The sequence below is a fragment of the Diachasmimorpha longicaudata genome, chromosome 2 (assembly GCF_034640455.1).
Source record: "Diachasmimorpha longicaudata isolate KC_UGA_2023 chromosome 2, iyDiaLong2, whole genome shotgun sequence".
NCBI lineage: Eukaryota > Metazoa > Arthropoda > Insecta > Hymenoptera > Braconidae > Diachasmimorpha > Diachasmimorpha longicaudata.
Genome location: NC_087226.1, coordinates 13,063,646 through 13,086,019, shown reverse-complemented (window position 1 = coordinate 13,086,019; position 22,374 = coordinate 13,063,646). Strand labels below are relative to the sequence as shown.

The 22,374-nt window shown below is 33.6% G+C and overlaps 6 protein-coding genes across 14 annotated transcripts; 1 reads left to right on the top strand and 5 right to left on the bottom strand.

The window, feature by feature from the left end:
- Positions 1-242: 242 nt before the first annotated feature.
- LOC135172839 (uncharacterized) lies at positions 243-5,814 on the bottom strand. Of its 5 annotated transcripts, none has more exons than XM_064139246.1 (7): positions 5,658-5,814; positions 2,946-3,088; positions 2,754-2,880; positions 2,561-2,658; positions 1,711-1,936; positions 916-1,456; positions 243-789 (listed from the first exon to the last, which is right to left on the bottom strand). In XM_064139246.1, exons 1-7 carry the CDS (start codon positions 5,662-5,664, stop codon positions 483-485), a joined length of 1,449 nt encoding a protein of 482 aa, XP_063995316.1. In that variant the 5' UTR covers positions 5,665-5,814; the 3' UTR covers positions 243-482. The 5 variants fall into 5 exon arrangements, with proteins under 5 accessions (XP_063995316.1, XP_063995317.1, XP_063995319.1 ...); XM_064139247.1 differs by lacking the exon at positions 5,658-5,814 and adding an exon at positions 5,406-5,643; XM_064139249.1 differs by lacking the exon at positions 5,658-5,814 and adding an exon at positions 4,436-4,454.
- On the top strand, positions 3,250-19,559 carry LOC135172837 (adenylosuccinate lyase). 5 transcript variants are annotated; one of them, XM_064139242.1, is made up of 10 exons: positions 3,252-3,400; positions 3,555-3,713; positions 3,796-3,919; positions 4,154-4,394; positions 4,485-4,978; positions 5,124-5,330; positions 6,706-6,906; positions 17,250-17,453; positions 17,527-17,961; positions 18,052-19,559. In XM_064139242.1, the coding sequence occupies exons 4-10, from the start codon at positions 4,355-4,357 to the stop codon at positions 18,712-18,714; spliced, it is 2,244 nt and encodes a 747-aa protein (XP_063995312.1). In that variant the 5' UTR covers positions 3,252-3,400; positions 3,555-3,713; positions 3,796-3,919; positions 4,154-4,354; the 3' UTR covers positions 18,715-19,559. The 5 variants fall into 5 exon arrangements, with proteins under 5 accessions (XP_063995311.1, XP_063995312.1, XP_063995313.1 ...); XM_064139241.1 differs by having other exon boundaries at positions 3,250-3,400; positions 3,594-3,713; positions 3,796-4,394; XM_064139243.1 differs by lacking the exon at positions 6,706-6,906 and having other exon boundaries at positions 3,253-3,400; positions 3,796-4,394.
- Positions 7,625-12,288, bottom strand: LOC135172836 (uncharacterized). The gene is made up of 14 exons (XM_064139240.1): positions 11,823-12,288; positions 11,597-11,767; positions 11,349-11,512; positions 11,143-11,254; positions 10,862-11,071; positions 10,741-10,789; positions 10,516-10,675; positions 10,258-10,433; positions 9,837-9,967; positions 9,681-9,753; positions 8,393-9,623; positions 8,180-8,320; positions 7,867-7,942; positions 7,625-7,798 (listed from the first exon to the last, which is right to left on the bottom strand). Exons 1-14 carry the CDS (start codon positions 11,892-11,894, stop codon positions 7,667-7,669), a joined length of 2,898 nt encoding a protein of 965 aa, XP_063995310.1. The 5' UTR covers positions 11,895-12,288; the 3' UTR covers positions 7,625-7,666.
- On the bottom strand, positions 12,437-14,432 carry LOC135172845 (uncharacterized). Its single transcript, XM_064139260.1, has 3 exons — positions 13,973-14,432; positions 13,698-13,883; positions 12,437-13,162 (listed from the first exon to the last, which is right to left on the bottom strand). Exons 1-3 carry the CDS (start codon positions 14,060-14,062, stop codon positions 12,938-12,940), a joined length of 501 nt encoding a protein of 166 aa, XP_063995330.1. The 5' UTR covers positions 14,063-14,432; the 3' UTR covers positions 12,437-12,937.
- On the bottom strand, positions 15,562-16,997 carry LOC135172846 (protein snakeskin). Its single transcript, XM_064139261.1, has 4 exons — positions 16,844-16,997; positions 16,151-16,357; positions 15,955-16,074; positions 15,562-15,866 (listed from the first exon to the last, which is right to left on the bottom strand). Exons 1-4 carry the CDS (start codon positions 16,892-16,894, stop codon positions 15,762-15,764), a joined length of 483 nt encoding a protein of 160 aa, XP_063995331.1. The 5' UTR covers positions 16,895-16,997; the 3' UTR covers positions 15,562-15,761.
- On the bottom strand, positions 19,033-22,169 carry LOC135172844 (uncharacterized). The gene is made up of 3 exons (XM_064139259.1): positions 21,947-22,169; positions 20,812-20,974; positions 19,033-20,745 (listed from the first exon to the last, which is right to left on the bottom strand). Exons 1-3 carry the CDS (start codon positions 21,976-21,978, stop codon positions 20,422-20,424), a joined length of 519 nt encoding a protein of 172 aa, XP_063995329.1. The 5' UTR covers positions 21,979-22,169; the 3' UTR covers positions 19,033-20,421.
- Positions 22,170-22,374: the final 205 nt, after the last annotated feature.

Genomic DNA, 22,374 nt, shown 5'->3' with positions numbered 1-22,374 from the left:
ATATTTACAATCCCTCTAAAGCATTATACTCGTCATAATTATTTCCATTTTGGATTTTGATATCACTAAAAGCTTTAAATTTATTTTTTTATTCGTTACTGTGTAATACTTAAAATTATTATTCCAAGTCTATTTAAAATTGAAGACTATTTATTATTAGTAAGTTTCTGATTGATCAAAAAAATTATTTTAATCGATGTTGTGAAAATTAATCTACTGAATGCACAAAAAAGTACTGACCATCTTACATCATAAGTATATATTTATCCTGCAAAAGCTTGGAAAGAATACTAATCACAAAAAGTTGAAGTATATTTTTAAGAATAATCTTTTACATTTTCAAGCATAAAAATCTACTATATATCTTTACAATGTATCAGAAATTAATAAGTGTATATTTCAATCAATGATGAATGGAAAAATAGTCAAATTTCTATAAAAAATGTTATGTAATGTTTAGTGATGGGCGATGATGTCGTATATTAGCCCTCATTCCTTTCCCCTTGTATAGTGGATCCTGAAAGTTTGCCTTGCATTTCTCGAGGCCAATTATTGGCAGTATGTCGAACGTATCCCGGTTCTGTTGGAGACGATGGTATATTTCTAGTTTGTGTACCAGTTGTTGATTTTCGCAGTACACCAACCCATTCCTCGAGCGCATCGATTTCATCTCTACGGTGGTTTTTACCTAAAGCTCGTGGAATATTGTAGTAACGATCTCGATCGTGTTTCAGGATTCCCGGAGCTATGCGGGTCGGAACGTTGTCATATTGACTTGAATCTGAATACCTATTTTATAAATATCATGAAAAGAAAAACAGAGTAAAAAATCCATTGAATAGTGATTTCATAGTAATAGTAATAATTAAATAACTTTTGTAAAGCTAGGAATATCGAAGCAGGAAATATTTTCACCTTCCATGATTATTATAGGAGTTAACATCCACGTCCCTTGCAATTGTCATAATTTTGACGCCAGGATTGATCATTTTCGAAAATGCAGCTTCATATTTATCGCTCATGATTGGAAATCGTGGGGTATCAACTTCATCCGATGGCCGGCTAACAAGCTCCTGTTCTTTATAAAAATTCCTCTCATTTTTTGCTCCATGTTTATAAACCTCAGTAATTTCTCCATCCAATTGTCTGTATCGATCTGCATTTTCTGAGTGCCGACTATCATTTTGAGCCTCTCTAATTTGACTCTCGGCATCAATAAATTTAATATCTTCATCAAAGCTATTGGTGTATTCGGGTGAAATAGCAACGTCAGACATTGTCGACCGATGTATTGTGTCCGATGATTGAATTCCATTATCATGATTTTTAGGGGATTGTTTATCAAAACCTTCATTAATGTTACCACTTGCTCCATGCTCATGCAAACGCTGTATGCTTCCATTTTTTTTAGAGAGTCCAGTTTCTTTTTCCATCGAAAGCGCTGTCATAGGGTTGGCTAGATTTGCACAAATTGGGTAACATATATACAGTTGTTGCCATTTCTTGTTTCCAAAAGTATGTAAATTTTTCAAAAATCATGCAAATATATATAATATAATATAATATATATAATCACATTAACGAAGATATATTTCTAATGAGAATGAAGTGCCAGTGAACGGATACGCATGAATTGCATGTGTAAATACATTTATTGCTATCGAAGGACTTGCATAAACTTCACAAACTCCTTATAATCTCAAAACTTGCCTGGCTCTTTGTAAGGTAGAGTATCATCAGGTTGTTGCTTCTCTTGCCTTTGTTCTGGCGTTGTCATGAGTAAATCGGTTATGAATACTAGAGCAGTCATGAGGCATAAAGCTCCAAGTACAGCGCCATTATCTACTAAATCAGGTGAAACGTTTTCGATGGATGCCAGCGACAGTGCTCCGACAACCCCAAAAAGAACAACTCCAAGTCCAAGGAGAAAAAATTCCTTAACAAATCATGTATAAAAATATTGATGACTAATTAACATTAACGATATATAATATCATTTATGATATTATTTTTTCAATAAAAACCCTGAGATCCAAAAGCATACATATCCATTATTTGAGATAAGAAGATCATATTATAATGAAGCCACTTAAATTTATATTTTATTTAATGACTCTCTAGTTAGTATTGTTCTTGACCACTTGTGCCTATCCAATTTGTAATAAGAATATTGCAAATGCTCATGACAAATTATTTGTAAACAAGTAATAAGACCTTATAGCTCATTTGGTTAAATACAATAATTTATACCATATCAATGCCCTCGATAAAAAATCCATAAGATGTTGATTTCAATTTTGCCTCATATCGAAGAGGTGAGCAACAAATTACGTCCAACTGCGGGATATGGTAGAGATATTATTCCCACTATTTTATTGCCTTGATTGTCAATGTCACCAGGCGTTTCTCACGCTCTATTACAACGTATCACGGTAATTACCATTTTTCAGTCACTTTCTCGCATTGACTGAACCAAGACAATTCTTATTTTTTGCAATGTATAGCAGTTGATGAAACAAAATGGAAAATTTTTATTAAATTTTCAACCATTGTTTTGTACCGTTTTTTTTCCATGAAGCTCCCCAGTTGCAGCAGCACATAATAGACCCATTGTGATTATCACGTAACCACCGCACGTTACTGTCGCCAGAGCTGCACCTGTAACATGAAGAAACATTGGGTCGAGGACGTTAAAATCTATCGTGATTTGTCAGTTTAAAAAAGTTGAAATAAACTTTTCTGCATTAAATTACCTACGCTACCCCACGTTACATTGTTTAATAGTGACCACTCTCGATTGTAATTTCGAAGATAGTGAGACAGCCGTCTGCTTTCATCATCGGTTACACGAAGAGCCACAACAGCAGCAATGCATAGGAGCTGAACAGAAAATTTTTCCATATAATTTACTTCTCTTACGTTTCCATTTCCATCATTTCACTCACCACACTGATTATCCTGATAAAGACTTTTCGATTAAACATAATATCTCGCTCTTCAGCATTCACGTTCAACACTTTAGAATTATTTGCTCTAACAATATAACGCAGAGTTTTACTATTTAGTCTCTTCCACCATGGGCGATGTTCTGAAACTCAATAGAACATTTTCTTAATGAAAAAAATTCCTCGATAAAAATTGCATAGATGAGAGACGACCGCCAACTGTGGCCAACTGTTCGTAAGTGAATCATACAGGTGCTTGCAAGGTGCGACCTGGAGAAGAAGAAAAAAAACCCAAGGAGAAAGAATAGTTGTTCGTCGACAGCAGCTAGACGCCAAGTGCGTATACTTACATACTTAAGCGGTTATTGTATACGCTATTTTCTGCGTCTAGATTGCCGCATACGCTAGTCGTTTTGTCAGGGACCAACCTGTTGTCACGTAATGGGAGTATATGGGTATATATATATATTTTTAATTGAATTTTCTTTGAATTTATTCAAAAAGATGCTTCTTATATAGACGATAAATTATAGTATACATATAACGTATTAAGGTTCTCATTGATATTTTTAATATTTCTTTAATCGTTTCAAAATTCATTTGTCAAAGGAATTCTGAATTATTTTCTCGGAATTATTCCTAACAAAGGTCTATCCCAACCGGGTGTGGACATTTTCTTGGAATAAGAGATCCCAGGTGTCCCTCTACGGTCGTTCGGCCTCATCATCTTCAGCAATGATCTCAGCGTCTCTCGCATAATTTTGACAAGTGACACATTTTTTTCCTCTTTTATAGCGATGATGATAATAAACTATCAATGATTTGATTTTACTTTTTTTTCTTAATTTAGGTCATTGCGTGCGAGAAGTTGAATGTAATCAATGCCAAATGTGAGCAGTTACGTAAACTATGCAATGGAATATACGGAGATCGGTAAACCTGACGTTCGTAAGAAATGCAGTTTTACACAACTTGTGCGTTATAATATAATATAAAATAATCGCTTGTTTTTCTTTGTCATTTATATACGACGTCGTTATTGATGAGAAGGAGAAAAGAGAGAGAAGAATTTAAATTCTCAGTATATTTGTTAACATAACGACAAAAGACGACTATTTCATGGCTTTTTTTTCCGAAATGATATTCACGGAATTATAGCAATGGAAGATCATTTTACAACTATCCCCACTACTGTTACTATCCTACAGGATTTTTATTGGTGGGTTGTGGGATACAGAACAACGACAGTCGTCACATGTGATATATTTCAGTTTGGTAAGCGTCAGTCCTCTGGCAACTGACCTCTGTGGTTTTTCATATTTACATCAAGTTGGAATGATCAGTTTTAAAAATTCTTCTAAATTCAACAATTTCATTTATCATCAATAAGAATCAATAAGAATCAAAATATGAATGATTCGTTCTCATCAAAGTACAAAATGAATGCAGGTAATTAATCGTGATATCAAATTCATTGCATCATGTCTTACCTATATTTCCATGTGGTAAATGATTTCATTGGAATTTTTTCATTGGTAGACGGACAACAGGAGAGATCGCGAAATATTTCTCACCACGTAGTCAAACATTTACCATGTGCTATGGAGGCACAAATTGAAATAACCAAGCAAGTTCTTCAATTAGTCAAAGAAACGGGTTTGCCAATAACCCAAGTTAATGGTCAAAGCAAATTGGGGCCACCACCAAATTGGGTTGGTCCACCTCCTAGCCCTAAATGTGAAGTCTTCGTTGGCAAACTTCCCCGTGATCTTTATGAATTTGAGATATACCCAATTTTCCGACGGATTGGTGAAATTTATGAAATTCGTTTGATGATGGACTTTTCTGGAACGAATCGAGGCTACTGTTTTGTTATGTTCACCAATGTCAGAGATGCACAAAAAGCAATTCGAGAGCTCAATAGCTATGAGATTCGGACTGGAAAGAGAATCGGTGTTCTTGCCAGTATCAATAATTGTCGACTTTGTCTTACACATTTGCCTGCACTGTTAAACACTGAAGCATTCATTAAGGTACTCACCTTTTTTTTTTATTAACTTTATTTAATTATCGTTATTCGGCCAAGTACGAGAAGATCTATTATTTTAATCTTTGCAACCTTTGAAATACATAAAAGACAAAGAGAAAACTATATGCTTTTTTTTTGACATATTTTAGAAAATATTTGAAACAACAGATGGGGTCGAAAAAGTAGCAGTTTATCGTCTCGCAGATGAACGTCCTAAAAGTGCACTCATTTTCTATAAAACCCATATTGCTGCTGCAATGGCTCGGCGTAGACTAGTACCCGAACGTGCGAATTTGATTTATGGTGCAGAAATCACCGTCGACTGGGCACATCCAAATCTCTCTCCCGAAAATATTGTAAGTTACTACATAATCTCCCCAATCGCTGAATTTTTTTTATTATATTTGTGACAATCACGTAGAGAATAGTACCTTCAACGTGTCTGGGAGACTAAAACCTGCATGACCATGAGCACGCCAACAATAAGTTTGTCCATCTTTATTATCTCACGCCAAAGTAGAACGTGGGGATTCTTTTTTAAACCACTTTTTTCCTTCTCTTATTTCATTTTCACTTATCATTGTTAGCATTATTTACAAAACCAACAAATAAATATTGCATGTCACTATCATTTTCAAAATACTCTCGAAACATTTTCATTTAATTAACTGACCCGTGTTTACCTTTCATTGTTATGTAGTGTTGGCATGCCAAGTTTTCTTTTCAACTGAGTTCAATATTACTCGACGACCTGTAGAAAGATTCCTCAGGTTTTTCTTATCTTCCCCTTTCTGCAACCAGTCCATTATCACTTCCTATATGACTGGTTGCGATATAATATATTTACACCAATTCAGACAAGTTATTGGAGAAAATTCTTTGTTAGTAGCATACATTTCATAGAAATGCTATATAATCTTTACCAAAATGTAGTCACTACAACTTGGCTATAATTGGCAAGAAATTCAAATGATTTCTTCACAATGCCACCGCTAGCGCTGCTGTCATTTTTATTAAGGGGGGAGACATATAGTTCACTGTTGTGCTATCTATAAGTATTACAGTTGATCAGCTGATCTCATTAAATTCACAATTCAGTACATTGTTGTATGCAATAGTAATCAGTAAATTTCAATTTAGAATAAAAATAACGGTGTACTGAAGTGAACATGTCTAAAGTCAATGAATTTAGTGATTATCGTAGTCCTTTGGCTACTCGTTATGCATCCGTAGAAATGCGATTCAACTTCAGTGATCAAAATAAATTTAGCACGTGGCGTCGGTTGTGGATATTCCTCGCTAAAGCTGAAATGGTGCGTAATTGTTTTTTGTTATTTCAATAATTTATTAAAAACTCATTTTAATAATGACGATGAGAGCCTTGGACTATCACGTGGTAAAATAAGGCAAAACATAAGATATTCTCTTACATTTCCAATAAAATGATGCAATTAAATTTATCCCCAAGGGTCATCAGTATAGGTTATCTTTACTCTCTTTTATTAGCCTCAGGATATCATATCATGGCCGTTTTCTCTCTCTCTCTCTCTCTCTCTCTCTCTCTCTCTCTCTCTCTCTCTCTTTCGTTCGCTTGAATTCTTAAATCTAACAATCTAATTTAGTTAATAGAATGCAATCACAGACACAAAAGTTAGTCTTCCTCATTGTTGAATTGCTTTATATTATATAAAGTATGTATTGTCGAAATTTTCTTCTTTTGCCACGATAAAGGTTGAAGAATGTGGTATAATCGGAAAAAATGGAAAACTTGATATATCTAGAAGATTCATTGAGTTTGCGAAGAAGATTTATGCAAGAGATGGAAGACGTTTCAACGAAAAGATCCAACTATCTGCTAACAACGATAGTGAAACTATTTCTTCAGAATTAGAAAAGCCATCGAGGATGAATATGAATAAGAAAAAAATGAATGTACGTAACAGACCTTTCCAGAACATTAGTTCTAACCTAAATCCAAAGATAAGGCCACATTATTCCAATGAATTTCTGTCATGCGAAAATGGCTGGTTTATAGAAAATATTGAGGCAAAAGCCATTAATGAAACTATGAACAACTGTGTATGCACCAACAAAATTGCAACAACTTGCCAAAAAGGATATCAATCATCACAAATTACTTGGGTACCCTGGTTATTTTATGCTGATCATTTTTTCTGCATGCCAAATGATTTTTATTCAATTTCTCCAGATGCACAAGCCAATTATGCAACTAATAATCCAACAAATAAAATACCCAAGAATAACGTTTTAAGAGAAATGATGACAAATATTCAAACGAACTGGGTGTTAAATCAAGAGTCCAAAATATTGAAAAAAAAATATATAGAGAATATTCAGGAGGTGGCATACAATCATCGCATATGCACAAACGAAATGATTACCTTGAAAAATGATGCCGTTCCTAATTTCAAGCAGCCCAGACCTATTTTAAACAGATTATATTAACATGCTGTTACATGTTGTTTGTAATATTCTGCTTTGCTGCTTGAAAAGATTTGGTAGAAAAAAAATATTCCGTGACATAACTGGAAAAAAATCTCTCCTACTTGAGAGATATAAACATTGTCAATAGCGAATGATTAATCAAAATATCACATTGCTGTGGGAAAAATGGTTTGAATGATCAATAAAAAGAAGAAGATTTTTTATTTGGTTAATGATACATGGTGTATTATAATAGGTAACAGATATTAAGCATTTTATGGTTTCGTTTGCTTGCTCGTTTATGTTTTCTATAAAGGTATTCGTCTCTTCTGAAATCATGTAAGCCATTGTTCTGATCTGGTCTTGGGCAATATAGGCGCTATTTTTGAAGATGAATCCAATTTTAGAATGCCATTCTTATAACAAATATAACAAATTCGAACTCACTGGGTGAATGCATGCATGCGAACAATCCCATCCACAGACAATTTGAAGATTCATTTGACGGCCATATTGTCCGCTCCTGTATTAGATAAGAAATATCATTATTTTCTTATTATGTACTGGCAATGAAAACTATTTAATCATTTACATTTATTAATTTTACATATTTTTCTCTGTATAATTATGTTAAATGGTGCTTTTTTGGGTAACCTAAATAATGAAAAGAAAGAATGAATGATCATTAAAGACAATAATTATGGTAGGCGGGTGAAAATTGGATCACTGATCTTACAAATAATTGTTGAACTTTGCTTACTTCTCTATCGGTTTTCGGTGACGATAACGCTCGTCGACTCTTACGTGTTCACCATAAATTTGACTTATTTCGTCTTCGCAATTGGTAGTGCAACTTATAACTGATGAATCTGTTCGGTGACGACCGGGATGTAAACAAACGCTAAAAAAAAATATACAACCAGTATCCTCTATTGTTCTTCAAGCGTTTACGGAATTGGATCATTAATCATACATCTCATTCGTCTCATTGAGACTCTCCATCACAACAGATAGCTCGCTTGGGAGAGCTCTTCCAGATATTTGATGGTTCTTCTGCTTTTTTCTGCTTAAGTGTAATTCATATTCCATCTCGGTAAGTCCGTCGATGTTCATGTCAGCAGCTCGAACTTCGTTACTTGCTGATGATGAATTTGTTTGACTTTTAGAATTATTAAATTTTTTTAATTGCTGCTCACCATGCCAGTCCATTGGGTGTATTGTATAGGAATAACATATTGGAATATTTTCTTGACTTTGTTTTATGAGTGGTGCATGTTGTATTGTGTGCACTTCGCCGTCTGTTACATATTGTGGAGCATTTCTTGTGTCGCCTTTGTTAATAATTGTTTCATTCGAACCTCCTTGTTCTACATAGATGTGACTTCTTGACGATGATAAATCTGCATTATTAGCTGAATGTCTAGAACCTGCCGAGCTTCCTGTCATACTAACAGGTCCATTAGTCCTACTAGTGCAGGGTGAATGCTCTTTCGATTTTGAATTCATCGGTGCTTGTAATAGTGGAGACCGAATTCTAGCAATTGTATCAGATTTTTCAATAACTCTCAAATTATCATCGTTTTCAATACTATTTCCATTGTTACTGATTATACGTTGCCGATATAGAGGTTTAACTCTTTTAGACATTTGCTTAACTTGGTCGCTTGATAATAGATTAGAATTACGCCGAAAGGATATTTCTCTTTCATTATCTAGTGATAATTTTTCATTAATTTCTTCATCAACATGATGTTTTAATATTATCATTGATTTTCTATAATCTTCTCCATTGTGCCATTTTTTTTCTACAACACTGGAGAGAGTGACTACAGACGAAGATGATGATGATGATGATGATAACGTTTTGCTCTTGCTCTTTTTCATTTTTTTATCCAAAGTACGTGAAACTCGAATATTTCTATTGTTCATTTCGTTTCCTCTCTTTTCCAAAAATTCTTGAGAATGTGATAAATCTTTCTGAGTCTGGTTCATATTTTTTTTCTCTATCAATGCATGCTGGTCTTCAATTTTTATTGTTTTGGTACTTTCGGTATCAGTCTTCATCATTCTTAATGGATCATGTTTTAGTCCAGTCGTTGTAATGAGGCATTTCAAAGGTGAATAATCTTCTTCATTCTCTTCATACCTCTTCTCCGATATTTTTTTCAATATCAGGCTACTCGTTCCATTCGATTTTTCAGTATCTGTTAATTATTACATAATCATCAAAATATCTCATTTTTTTTTGCATCGTCACTTGCCTGGATCTTTATTCCCACACATTTTCTGTTCATCTATCTTCCAAATCTTTTGAGTATTCGTGGATATAATTCTATAAACATATGGAGGGGAGATGAATTATGCATAATAAGGCACGACGTAGTATTTAAAAAGAAAAAAAAACATATATATTTCCTTTTATTGCCCTCTTGACTATTGCCATCGAAAATCGTGAATGGCAACTTTTCAATTGATGATAAAGTTTTTTTCGAGGTATCATTAGTATACTCTTGTTGCTTTGCGGCCATATCAAAACCGTATATGGAACCTTGAGATATAGAAGATAATCATTTTTTCAATATTTTTGTTGACTTCTAAAATATGTAGTGCTAATAAATCCTATTAAATTCTGTAAGAATATAATTTATAGATTATTAATCTGCATAATCTGTAAACACTAATGTAACAAATGAAAAATTTTCATGGAATCAATAATTCGAAATGATGAAATAAAACTTATGAATTTGTCAACGGATTCTCCTGTCAACGTTAAGAATAATAAAAACCCAAGTTAGAAACGCCGACTGTTATTATAAATTTGTCGTTGTACGCTCAAACCCTTTGCATTAGGTTCTTGATCACCAGACATCCTATCCACATTTGAGTCTACAATTATTGAAGTTGTATTGCATTGTAAAGCAGAATGCTGACATGGCTCATAAATATTATCGGGGATTCGATTAATCTGATGCAGTTGTTGAGAAGATTTTTCAAGGTGATCACTGCAATTACACCTGATATAACAAAAAACAAAACCTGTCAATATGCAAATTAATGGTATGATAAAGGAAAAAAAAATTTTTGGTGCAAGCTTACGATTCGCAACATGATCCACGCAACGTCCCTGGTAGTATTACAATTGATGCAGGACAGATTTTTGAACATGGTATTTGGTATTGGGGGTATAATATTCTCGAACACAGACAAGTATCAGTTGCAAAACACTGTTGTGGAGTCTTGAATTTTTGACGATTATCTATTAATTTACAATTAGCTGTGTATAGGGATTATCGGTGAAAATAGCAAATAAAAAAATTTCACCTTGTGTAGCCGTTTGTATGATGGTTTCTTTCATTTGGGCATTGGCGGTCTAAAATTTAAAGATAATAAATTTCAAGAGTCTATCAATTCATTAAAATCAATTTATTGCTTCAATACGTACTTGCGCTTCTCCTAAACTTGTTAATCGATTGTCAGTTTGAACCTCACCCACTGCCTGAATGGTAAGTGCTGGTACACTGCAAGGAGAATCAACGTACTGTCGTCTTCGGGCATAATTTATTTTTCTCATTCCATGTGTTTCCGTTATATCCACAGTTGGATCCAGAAAATCTTGTCCACTTACACTCGTTGTTATTTCACATTTGCAAATCTTGAAGATAATAAATACCAATGAAACTACATAATTAAATTATTCAGGTGGGATGTAATAATGTAATTTACGTTAGCATTTGGTGAAGGAAACTCGCAAGTCTTCGTAAATGATGTTTTTGTCATTGGTTCCATCATCACTGGATGACATTTTTTCCAGGCCGAGTATTTCCTTCTCCAGTAACTTAAAAATTATTATTATTATTATTATTATTATTATTATTATTATTATTATTATTATTATTATTTCAGCAACTTTAGTACATGACAATACTTACAAAAGAACTGCAATAATTTCTATTGTATACAGAAAACTAATAATGAAGCACAATATCATTGTCATTAAAATAGCCCAAAATGATATATACGAAGTCACATAGTGAATTAACGAAATTCCAGCAATCGCAAAAAGAATCATTCCGATGAGGCTGAAAATGTACATCTACAAAGTAATAAAATATTCTATGATATATTTAGACATTCACAATGACCATAGACGAATAATAATAATAATAATAGTTTTTACCGGTGATTCTGGAACACCATCTCCGAAAAAGTGATTCATAATATCCAAACCTTGGAAAAATAAATGCGAGGAAGAAAGGCAGATGAGCAAAATGCATGCTACATCTGTTAAATATCTCCTCGACATGACTGTCAAGTAGATGGCCAGTGAAAATATCAATAACGTTGTTAGCTGAAATATAATCAATTGGTCACATTCTAATACCAGTCTAATTGGAGTTACTTACGAATTGGATTAATCGCAAGAATCGTGGCACAACTGCAAGACTGGATTCTGTATCAAATTTTGTTATTTCCATTTTTTCCGTAATCTCTAGTGTTTTGATTGCCTTTTCTCCACAATTTTTTCTTCCAGCGAGAAAATCGTCCAGTTATGTGTGTGTATACGTATTAGGCTTAGGAATTTTACATTATGCTATTCTCGAGCTTAGTTGGGGATTGTATGTTAATTTGTCAAATTTGATTATTATCATATTTTTTTTATTACTTTTACGAATTATACATTAAAATAATAAGCTTCATTTTATGTACTATCATTAATTAATGTTTTGCAACATATTAAATTATTGTTTTAATTAAAGGGATAAATAACGTAATTTTGCAATAAGGACAATTTCGGTGTAAGGATTTGACAGACTGCATTTCAGTTGTTTGTTTGCTATGTTTCCAATCCATCGTTTGAAAAAGTTCGGTCGTCTGTTTAATAAGTCGAATGATTGAAGAGATAATGGTTAGTATTACATGATTACCTATGGTAAAACTAATCTTATAGAATATCAAAATGCAAATTTCTTTTGGAGAACTTCCAGACAACAAATTATAAAAATAATTAAAAAAAAGATTTGTCATTGACAATTACTAGATTTATTGTTCAAATATTTTACAAATTCAGATTAGATAATAAAATTAAATCTATGGCAATAATCGTTATCATTAGAATAAACCGCATATTGACTTCATTAATAGCAACATAGTTTTTATGGACGGAATAGTCACGGGCTCTAAGGTTTATCAACGCACAAGTCCAGTATTCATTAATTTAGATTGAGTTTCTCAGATAGATTATAAAATTATATAGAAATAAATATTCTGATTAATAATGTGATGGAAGATCTGTAGATTCTTATATGCGTATTATTTATTATGCTATATTAATTAGATATCCATGGACGGATTGAAGAATAAGAGTTATTTCAAACTTTGGATTACAGCTCTGTGCATCTAAGCTACAAAACCATTTTAACAATTTGAGATATTCAAATCTGTCATTATTTTACATATTATATTATCACGCCAATGTATTTGCGCCTACTCCATCAGCAATCAGCATTCATTCATTAAATTATGTGAATCTCATTGTTATTAATACATCAGCAGCAAAAATTATTGCATTTATAAAGGTAAATACAGCCCCTGATATCAACATATCGTTGTATTGCTTACTTGAATAAACTGCATTATTACTTTGATAGTCGATATAGCTACCCGTCATCTTTCGCCATTTGTGCACCATAACACTTGCTGCGCCAATATGAAGACAAAATCCCACGGCGGAAAAAATTATTGACTGTAATAAAATAAAATAAATAAAAATAAAATTCAGTCATTTATTTTACTTGAAGGAATGAGTGAACAAAAAATTGAAAGAAAATTCAAATTATTGAATGTGTCTAATGCTCAGCAGATTTTCATTTTTCATACTACTGGAATAAATTTTTTTTCACAAAAATATTTTTCATATTAGTTGACGGATACGTTGTACTGCGGCCTTGCTGGGGCGACAACCAATTAGATTTTCACTCTGCTGCTAGTGAGAGTCGGTGACTCACACAGCTGTGTAAATGTACACAGTCATACTTAGGGCGTAGTCTGAAGCTACAATCTAGCCATACTGGATTTCCAAATTTTTTCATTTATTTTCAAGGACTTTCATTAAAATTTATGTTTAAAACTTTTACCAAACCATCTCAATGAGATTTCATTCCACATAATTGAATAGTGTATCGATACAGTAATAACAATAATGATAATAATAAGTGATTATTGTACTATAGAAAATTACCTTCAATTCAATAATGGAAAAAATACAGATTTTTCTTTACCGTTTTTTTGGGAATTCTGTCGCCCAAAATATATCCAATGATGAATATACCATTGATGAGCAAGTATCCGCCAACACTGATATAAACAATTGCCACATCATCGAGATTTCTCTTTGGATAATTGAGAATTTTCAGATGAGAGTTGAATGGATCCACAATAAGTCCTATTATTAAAACAGCGAGGAGCTAAAACACCAAATGTTGCATGAGAGATTTAAAAAAACTGCCACACGTGTCAAATGTATCTTTAATTAATGTTATTTCTTTGTACGTACAACTTGAACAATTTTAGTGATTATAGGAAATGAATGTCTCTGCTCACGCTCCTTCATCACAGGTGTGGGAGGTAAAGATTCTTCAGCCATCCTGACTCTTTTAGGTCTTCCTCTACCGTCTCCCAGTTTGGCGGTTTATGTTTGAAATTCAATTGAAACAATACGAGTGGAAATTTTTGCAATTTTATTCCTCCGATGGGGATAATAGTATATAAAAAAAAAAAACAAATTCACCCGTAATGAGAGATTTCTCAACGCAATTTCATGAGGTTCTCTATTCAATTCGGGCCTTCGAACTTGAGGCAATTCATCGCTTTAAATACACCCCTCAGTGAAATAGTTATAAATTTTACCATTGAAATATGTGCTTTCAAAAGATTTTTAAATCCACCAAATAGAGAGGAATTTTTTTTGTTTTATTACGAGACTGGTAAGCACCTAACCGTATCGTGCTCCAAGTTAAACTAGAACACAGAGCGTGACACTGTTAGTAGTGTCCCAACGTCAACAACGATCAAGTTGCATAGGTGGGGAGTAGTACGGTATACTTTTCAAAGGCGAGTCCTCCCCATTCCAGTTTCAGGTTTAGTAATAAGCACGGACCTCTACTACATGAGATGGATGCGTACGCAACGTAGTACGTAACGTAAATATGAAAGAGCACGAAGAATGAATTATTTTAGTAGTAGTAGTGGTAAACACACCGTAATGGAAAAGCGATGATGTATCAAAATCAACTCTCGTCATGAATAAATTAGAGTAACAAGTACAGAGAACTATTAGACACACTGAAAAACAATGAATTGTTCAACGTCCTTGACATAACCACAACATTTTGAAATGTAACTAAACAAATGTATTATGGAGCTATGTAAATACCAAGAAGACTGTCGGATTGACCGGAGATAATTCAATGAAAATAAACATTGAATGATTAACATTGCTCTAATAAAACAAATACAATACAGAGAAAAATGGGCAAATCAGTCTCAAATCAGATAATTTCTTGAGTAATTTTGCATAAAAATTGAAGAAATATGTGACAGTATAAGTAGTAAATAGACTAATGGCTGACATTGCTGTCTATTGATTTAACCCCTAAAGTAAAGTTAGACTTGAATATGAACCTAACCATCCTGAACTGTAGAGCATACAATCGGGACATGTTCAAGTTGACAAATTTTCTTACCACCTGCCACTTGGACTGTATATAGATTAGGTCAGTTCTATGCAACATTTCTCGGTTAAAAGCGAACAGTGTCCAACTCAATAATCGAGAATGCGTTTACCATTTTGCCAAGGGGGTAGCAAATTAAATCATCTCGATTGTGTAGATGGTGGGCGTCATATAGCAGTAAGAAAGACTGATGGAGATTGCTTGATGAACAGATCTCAGGTCATGCGGGTGAACTGAAGATTATCTCGTTTAATTTTTCCTTTCGAGGTCAGATTCCAATGCTGCGCCATCATCATCATTCGTCTTATTTTCCTCGATAAATGACTTAATGAGATCCATTGTAATTGGTCTAGGAATATTCTTACCACTTCTTATTAGTAGACTATTTGAAGTAATTCAGACAAACAGAACATCATGTTGTGTAGAATAAATCTGTTCAGTCAAATTCTACCTTATATTTTCATTCATAACTTTATAGAGTGAAAAAAAAACTATAAATAGCTGTAGAACTATTCTTACTTGTAAATTTAGATTTCATCATATTTATGATTTAAATGAAATGTTGTGTGAAGAATGAAAAGTTCATTTAATATTAAGTTGAAAAAGCGACACTTAATCCATGTAATCGTCTTTGACGAAAGCATAAATGCTCAATAATGTATCTAGGAGGTATGCAGCGCCTTCCAATACGCAGAGAGATCCAAGAGCCAATCCCACCTTGTAATATATAACGAATAGAAGATGAAGAAAATGAAAAATTGAAATAATAAACGCCTGCAATGATCGTTGAATGCACAATTTTTACCTGTCTCTCGGTCGCTGTATGAATGTATTTGTGTTCCGCTTGATATCCATTCCAATAATGCAGAGCTGTTCCACCAACAGCAATAAACATGAACATGCCAACAAAATTCATAATGATTTCCTGAAAAAGAGCAATAATTCGACATAATTCTAACTAAATATAAATTTAGAATTTTTCAAAATGACACGATAATTACCACTAGCGTTTTCTTGTGTTGCGTTGTCCCAAAACAATAACTAATGAGAACAACAGCAGTATAAATGAAGAAACCAACCAGGACCCCAGAAGCAACGATCTCGGCATCTGGATTTTTTTCTTCATTCAAATTCCATGTTCCACCAACACCCAGAAATTCACCCCCATAGCCAGTTCGATAGAGAATAATACATATGAAATTGATAATCTGAAAATTCACAGGATTAATACGAGTAGAAAGTTGATGACTGTTAAAAAAAATACAATTAGAGAAAGCTGAACTAAATTCTTATAAGTAATAGCATTCACCCCGTCAGCTACACCATTATCACTCTACAAACACAATGCTTTATCACACGTCTGATACTAAACTCGCATGAATCACTGTTTTAACATTATTTCACAACAGGTATGATTTCATATTATGTGATGTCAATGAGTTTCATCAATAGTTTCAACATTTCACTATAAATATTGTAACTTTGATTAAATTCAACGATTTCATAAGATCAATTTAGGTGTGAAAAATTTTACAAAAGGATCATGGCATATCGAGGAGAAATTTTTCCAAACTCTCAATTATTTTGAGATAATTAACTCCGTGTCGATATTGAAAGCACACAATCATGAGTGAATAATTCAACTATATAATTTTGAAATTAATTTTAAATAAGTGATTGAGTATTTTTCTTACCAATTTCACAACCTTCAAAGCGATTCCTCCAATTGTAAATACAGACGTCATCTTTTGAAGAGAGAGGGAGAGAGAGAGGTAAATTATAAAATGATATTATAAAATGATACAAATCGTCTCCGATGTATCCACTATCAGATGAGAATGCCTTCTACGCACGTTACAATATCTGGTCAATGGTGAGCCCAGCCCTTGTTATCTAATCAGATAACATATTTCGGGAAAGGGGGAGAAATTGTTGAAATAAAATTGGTTAAAACTCTGTTACATTATAGAGAATCAAAATACAAATAAAGTAAGGAATAATCACTAGGAGAAAGAATAAAAGAAGTTTTTTTTCATCACGATGTATTGGAAAAGTAATTTAATGGCACATTGTGATGAAAAATATATCATTTCTTTACAGGAATTGGGTTTAATGATAACTCCAGAGCAAATTGCTGAAATGGAAGCACACGTCAATGACATTGACTTCGAAGCGGCTGCAGTTGAAGAAAAAGCAACTCGGCATGATGTTATGGCTCACGTTCACGTTTTTGGAAATCAATGTCCGAAAGCCGCACCAATAATACATCTTGGAGCTACCAGTTGTTATGTGGGGGACAATACAGTAAGCATGAATACACTGTTTTTTCATTCGTTGTTGATTTTATTAATATACAATAACATTAACATTTTTTCAGGATCTCCTCATTCTTCGTCAAGGCTTTGACATCATCCTTCCAAAATTAATCGGAGTTGTATCCAGATTGGCTAAGTTTGCTGAAGATTATCGATCATTACCAACTCTAGGCTTTACCCATCTTCAACCTGCTCAACTAACGACAGTGGGTAAAAGAGCCACTCTCTGGTTACATGATTTACTAATGGACGAGCGAGCAATTCGTCGCGCTCGGAACGACCTGAAATTCAGGGGTGTGAAAGGAACGACAGGAACTCAAGCCTCATTTTTACAACTCTTTAATGGAGATGGAGATAAAGTGAAGGACCTCGATGATCGTGTAACAGAATTAGCTGGATTTGCAAAACATTATGGAGTTACTGGACAGACTTACAGTAGAAAAGTTGACATCGAGTGTTTAAATGTATTGGCATCTCTTGGTGCAACTGTGCATAAAGTAGGTTTAGTGAGATAATCATTTGATAAACCATAGTGAAGAATTATGAGATATGATACTTAATATAATTTTTTTAAATAAATCTTACAGATATGCAGTGATGTAAGGCTGTTAGCAAATATGAAAGAACTAGAAGAGCCATTCGAAGAGACCCAAATTGGTTCATCTGCAATGCCTTACAAACGTAATCCAATGCGTTCCGAGCGTTGTTGCAGTATTGCCAGACATTTGATGACTCTTGTGGGAAATTGCCTGCAAACTGCAGCCAATCAGTGGCTGGAGAGAACTCTAGATGATTCAGCAAATCGTAGAATAACACTTGCAGAAGCATTTCTCTCAGCAGATGTTATTTTAATGACTCTACAAAATATCACCCAAGGATTGATTGTATATCCCAGCGTCATTGCGCGACATGTTGCACAAGAGTTACCCTTCATGTCTGCTGAGAATATCATTATGGCAATGGTTAAAGCTGGTGGAAACCGTCAGGTGTGTCACGAAAAAATTCGTGTTTTGTCTCATCTAGCTGGTGCTCAAGTGAAACAACACGGATTAGACAATGATCTTGTCCAACGTATCAGGAATGATCCTTACTTTCAACCTATACAGAATCAACTTGAAACGCTATTGGATCCATCAACTTTTGTTGGAAGATCACCCGATCAAGTTATTGAATTTATCCAACAAGAAGTTGATCCAGTACTCCGTCTCTACGAAGGAATAGAGCAGCAATCCGTTGAACTTTCCATCTGATTTGACAATAAATATCACCTCTGACTGTCATTTTTCCTCCATTAATTGCATTTTTTAATTATTTTTATAATAAAAAATAAATATTATAAAGTGGAGATTGCAAATTAACGATTGTCATTTACCATTGACAATCATCTCTACCTAATTTATTACTTGATAATTATTATAAACCCTTCTTGAAAACTTTAATTTTTTAATATTTTTCTAATTGATTCTACGATTATAGTTTCCAGGAAATAAATTCAACTATAACTCGATATTCTAGATTACGAAAATGGAAAACCAGTTAGGGTAATATTCAGATAAAGATAATCCATCTTATATTTTTCCAATACCATATTTTTTCAATAAATTTTTTTTATTCAGTTTTCGTCTCACAATAATGACAAATTAGTCAAAGTTGACAGAAGCTCAAGTGTAATTTTTCCAAGTGTTTCGTCGTGAAATTTATCTACTGTGATAGATCCTATTGGTGGGAAAATTAGAAGAAAAAATTATGTTAAATATTATACCAATGGTGAGTTATTTAAAGGATGAAAACCAAATTACAGCTGAATAGAACAATAATGAAGTGTAAGAAAAAGGATATTATATAAAGGTTTAATTTTACCTGTATAGTGCAGCGTTAAAGAGGAAGACAGTTTAAGTATAGATTGAGAAGTATATTAGTTGTAGTAAATGAAGAGAATAAAGGGCCAAGCTGGGTAAATAATAATTAATGGAGAAGTCAAGATGGAGAATGGAAAAAGGCCAAGAGTAGGAAGTAAAGAAAAGATGGGACAAAAAAATTGTTAAATAGTAGGAAAAAGTATGATTAAACAGTTGGAGATAATAATAAAAAAAAATGAGTTGAAAAAGAGTTGTGAGACAAAAAAGGATCGAGTGCAAGAGATATGAGCAAAGTATTGATTATAATATATGCGGTAAAATTGCGTTAAAAATAATACTGTAGGGTGGTCAGCAAATTATAGTGAACAAAAGTAAAGGAAAGATTCGTAAAATTGTGTGGAAAATTGAAAATAAAACAAAGAGATTGAGGAATGCACATTAAAATGATGGAAAAAAGTAATCAATCAATATTTGAGTAGAAAAAAAAAATTAATGGTTAGCCAGGATGGCGATAGATAGGAAATAATGGATTACTGTAGAGATGATTTCCAAAAGAGTAAGTATAAACATGATAAATAGAAAAAAAAAGATGAGAAAACAAAGCACCGTTTACGGAGGAGAAAGTAAAAAATAAGGTTTTAGAAAGTTGGAGAAAGGAAAATAAAGAGAGTGGAATAACGCAACAATCTACATGAGGAGAGGAAGAGAGTGAGCTAGATGGAAAGCATAAAAAAGCCAAATGAAGGAGAGCAAGAGAAAAAACAGTAATAGGGAAATCGAAGGATAAATAAATGAAGAGTAATTGCAATTAAAAAAATAATCAATTAACGATTTGACAATATAGGAGCTATCACAGTTCGCCGCAATAGATTTAACATCAATAAAAATATGAGAGGCCGAAAAAACGAGACGAATAAAAACTTAACATGCACAAAGGTACGTCGGGCGTAGCTTCTTGGGGACTGCATATAATTTCTCCATCCGTTAGAATTTCCATCACAATGATTTATGAATGAAAATTTCAGCGTGATGTATTAGGTTCTTTCGCTTTTTTCAATTCATATTATTCCAATAGCTATGTTTTCCTTGGATTATGGCTCATAGCTTCTTTGAAACACGATAACCGCTGTATGTCATGCCTTCAGTGGCTTTACCAGCTTCAACAAAGACGGCGAATTGATCACCAATTCCAGCATCAAACAGTACAATATTAGCACCACCCCCGGGACCAGCGGATGTTATTAGTTCCCAGTTGTTTGCTTTATTGGCTTTTCGTTTGAGTATCAATTTCAAATCAGAGCTCCCATACCCAGCGAAACTAAATTGATAAAGTCCTGGACAGTGTGTTGTGAATATGCCGGTTTCAGGGATATAGCCAACGCCCTTGTTGACCAGAGTCTCGCTGAAAATAAGGCGGGCATCCTGTGCCGAAAAAATTACATTAAGTGAAATTTATGAATAAATGACTTTTCATTTTCGTAGACCTACATTATTGGTGCCTAATGCTGCCGAAAATGCTACTACCCCCCCGCAATCTTCAGCAGTGGCTATTCTTAGAGAGCCCACGGTTGTAATGCCAGATGCTGGTGGGTCTGGCTGGGCCAATTCGACCAGATAAGCCACCGACCCCAGCACAACTAACCACACCAACCTTGAAGAAGAGTAATCATAATTGAAATATATCAAATTATTTCTTGAAATGAATCATCTTCTGAGTGTATGTTTTTTTTTCAATTTCAATAATCTGAAATAAGCTCCACTTGTGATTTAGTTTTATACAGCCATAATAACTCTAATAATTGTGAGTGTAATAGAAAGATCATGGAAAGAATGCAAAGTACTTCCAAAGAGCAAATTGCAGATTAATGATTTGATCTATTCAATGAATCTAATGGATCTTTAATCTTCAATTAACATGATAAATCACTTAGTATTTACAGTTTTTTTTCTTCAGAATTGAATTATCTAAGGGAAGAGTGGAATAAATAGAAGGTATTCCGTTATCGATAGGCAGTGCGTGAGTATGGGAGAGATGGAAAGGGCAAAAAAGAGACAGGGAGTTATTCATGCACCATTGGTTCTTATTCCACTTTCTATACCAAGGGAAAGTGAAATGTTGATCAATTGACCTTGTTACTTTATTGTTTATTGTTATAATAAATTGCAAATAATCAGATTAAATATCAATATGAGTATCAATTGTTAAAAGCTATGAGATTGAATGATACATTAAAATTCGACACAGGGAAATAATAAGGAATTTACTCATTCTAAAATATTATTAAATACTATAAAAGCTAGTTGACAGAGATGGGATATTTTATAACAAGTGCAAAAAAGTAGTTTAAAAAAAACAGCGACTTGCTAAAAACCACTTTTTTCACGAGTTACGAACAAAATTTTTCATCACCATGTCTACCAGATCGAACCGAAGCAAATGACCGAAAAGTTATTTATCGGACATAGCGTAATGATTATTGCAGTAAAAGGCAATAAAAATCATAAATGAGTCAGTTTTCAAAAACTGCAGAAACAAACATTTGAATACTGAGTAGACAAAAAGACTAACGAATGGAAAGGAAACCGAAGCAGCATAGTGACCAAGAAATAAACTAAAACTCACGTGATGGTAAATTTTGGTGTGGCAAGCTGCATCTTTCAGCCTCCAGCCGGGACTGCCGGACGTGGAACCGGCGTTACCTTCTTGTTGAAAACTCTACGTACGTTCACCGTTCTTGTCACCTTATAGCCCGCCTTTATATTAACTTTCAAGCCCCGACAATCTGACCTAAAGCTCCGAACTAGTAGTTTTCTCTTTCTTCCATACACTAGCTATGATTTGTCCCCACCGGACTCTAACGCATTTTCCCCACCATATCTCCGAACGATTTGCCACTGCTTTAAAAACTATTCCATTTCCCCAGTTATTTTCCATGCTTATATTTTGTTGTCATTCTGGAAATAGCTCTTTGAACGTGTTCTAATTTGTAAACATATATCAAATTTTCTAAATATAATGACATTCTAATTTTTTTTAAATCCACTAAATCA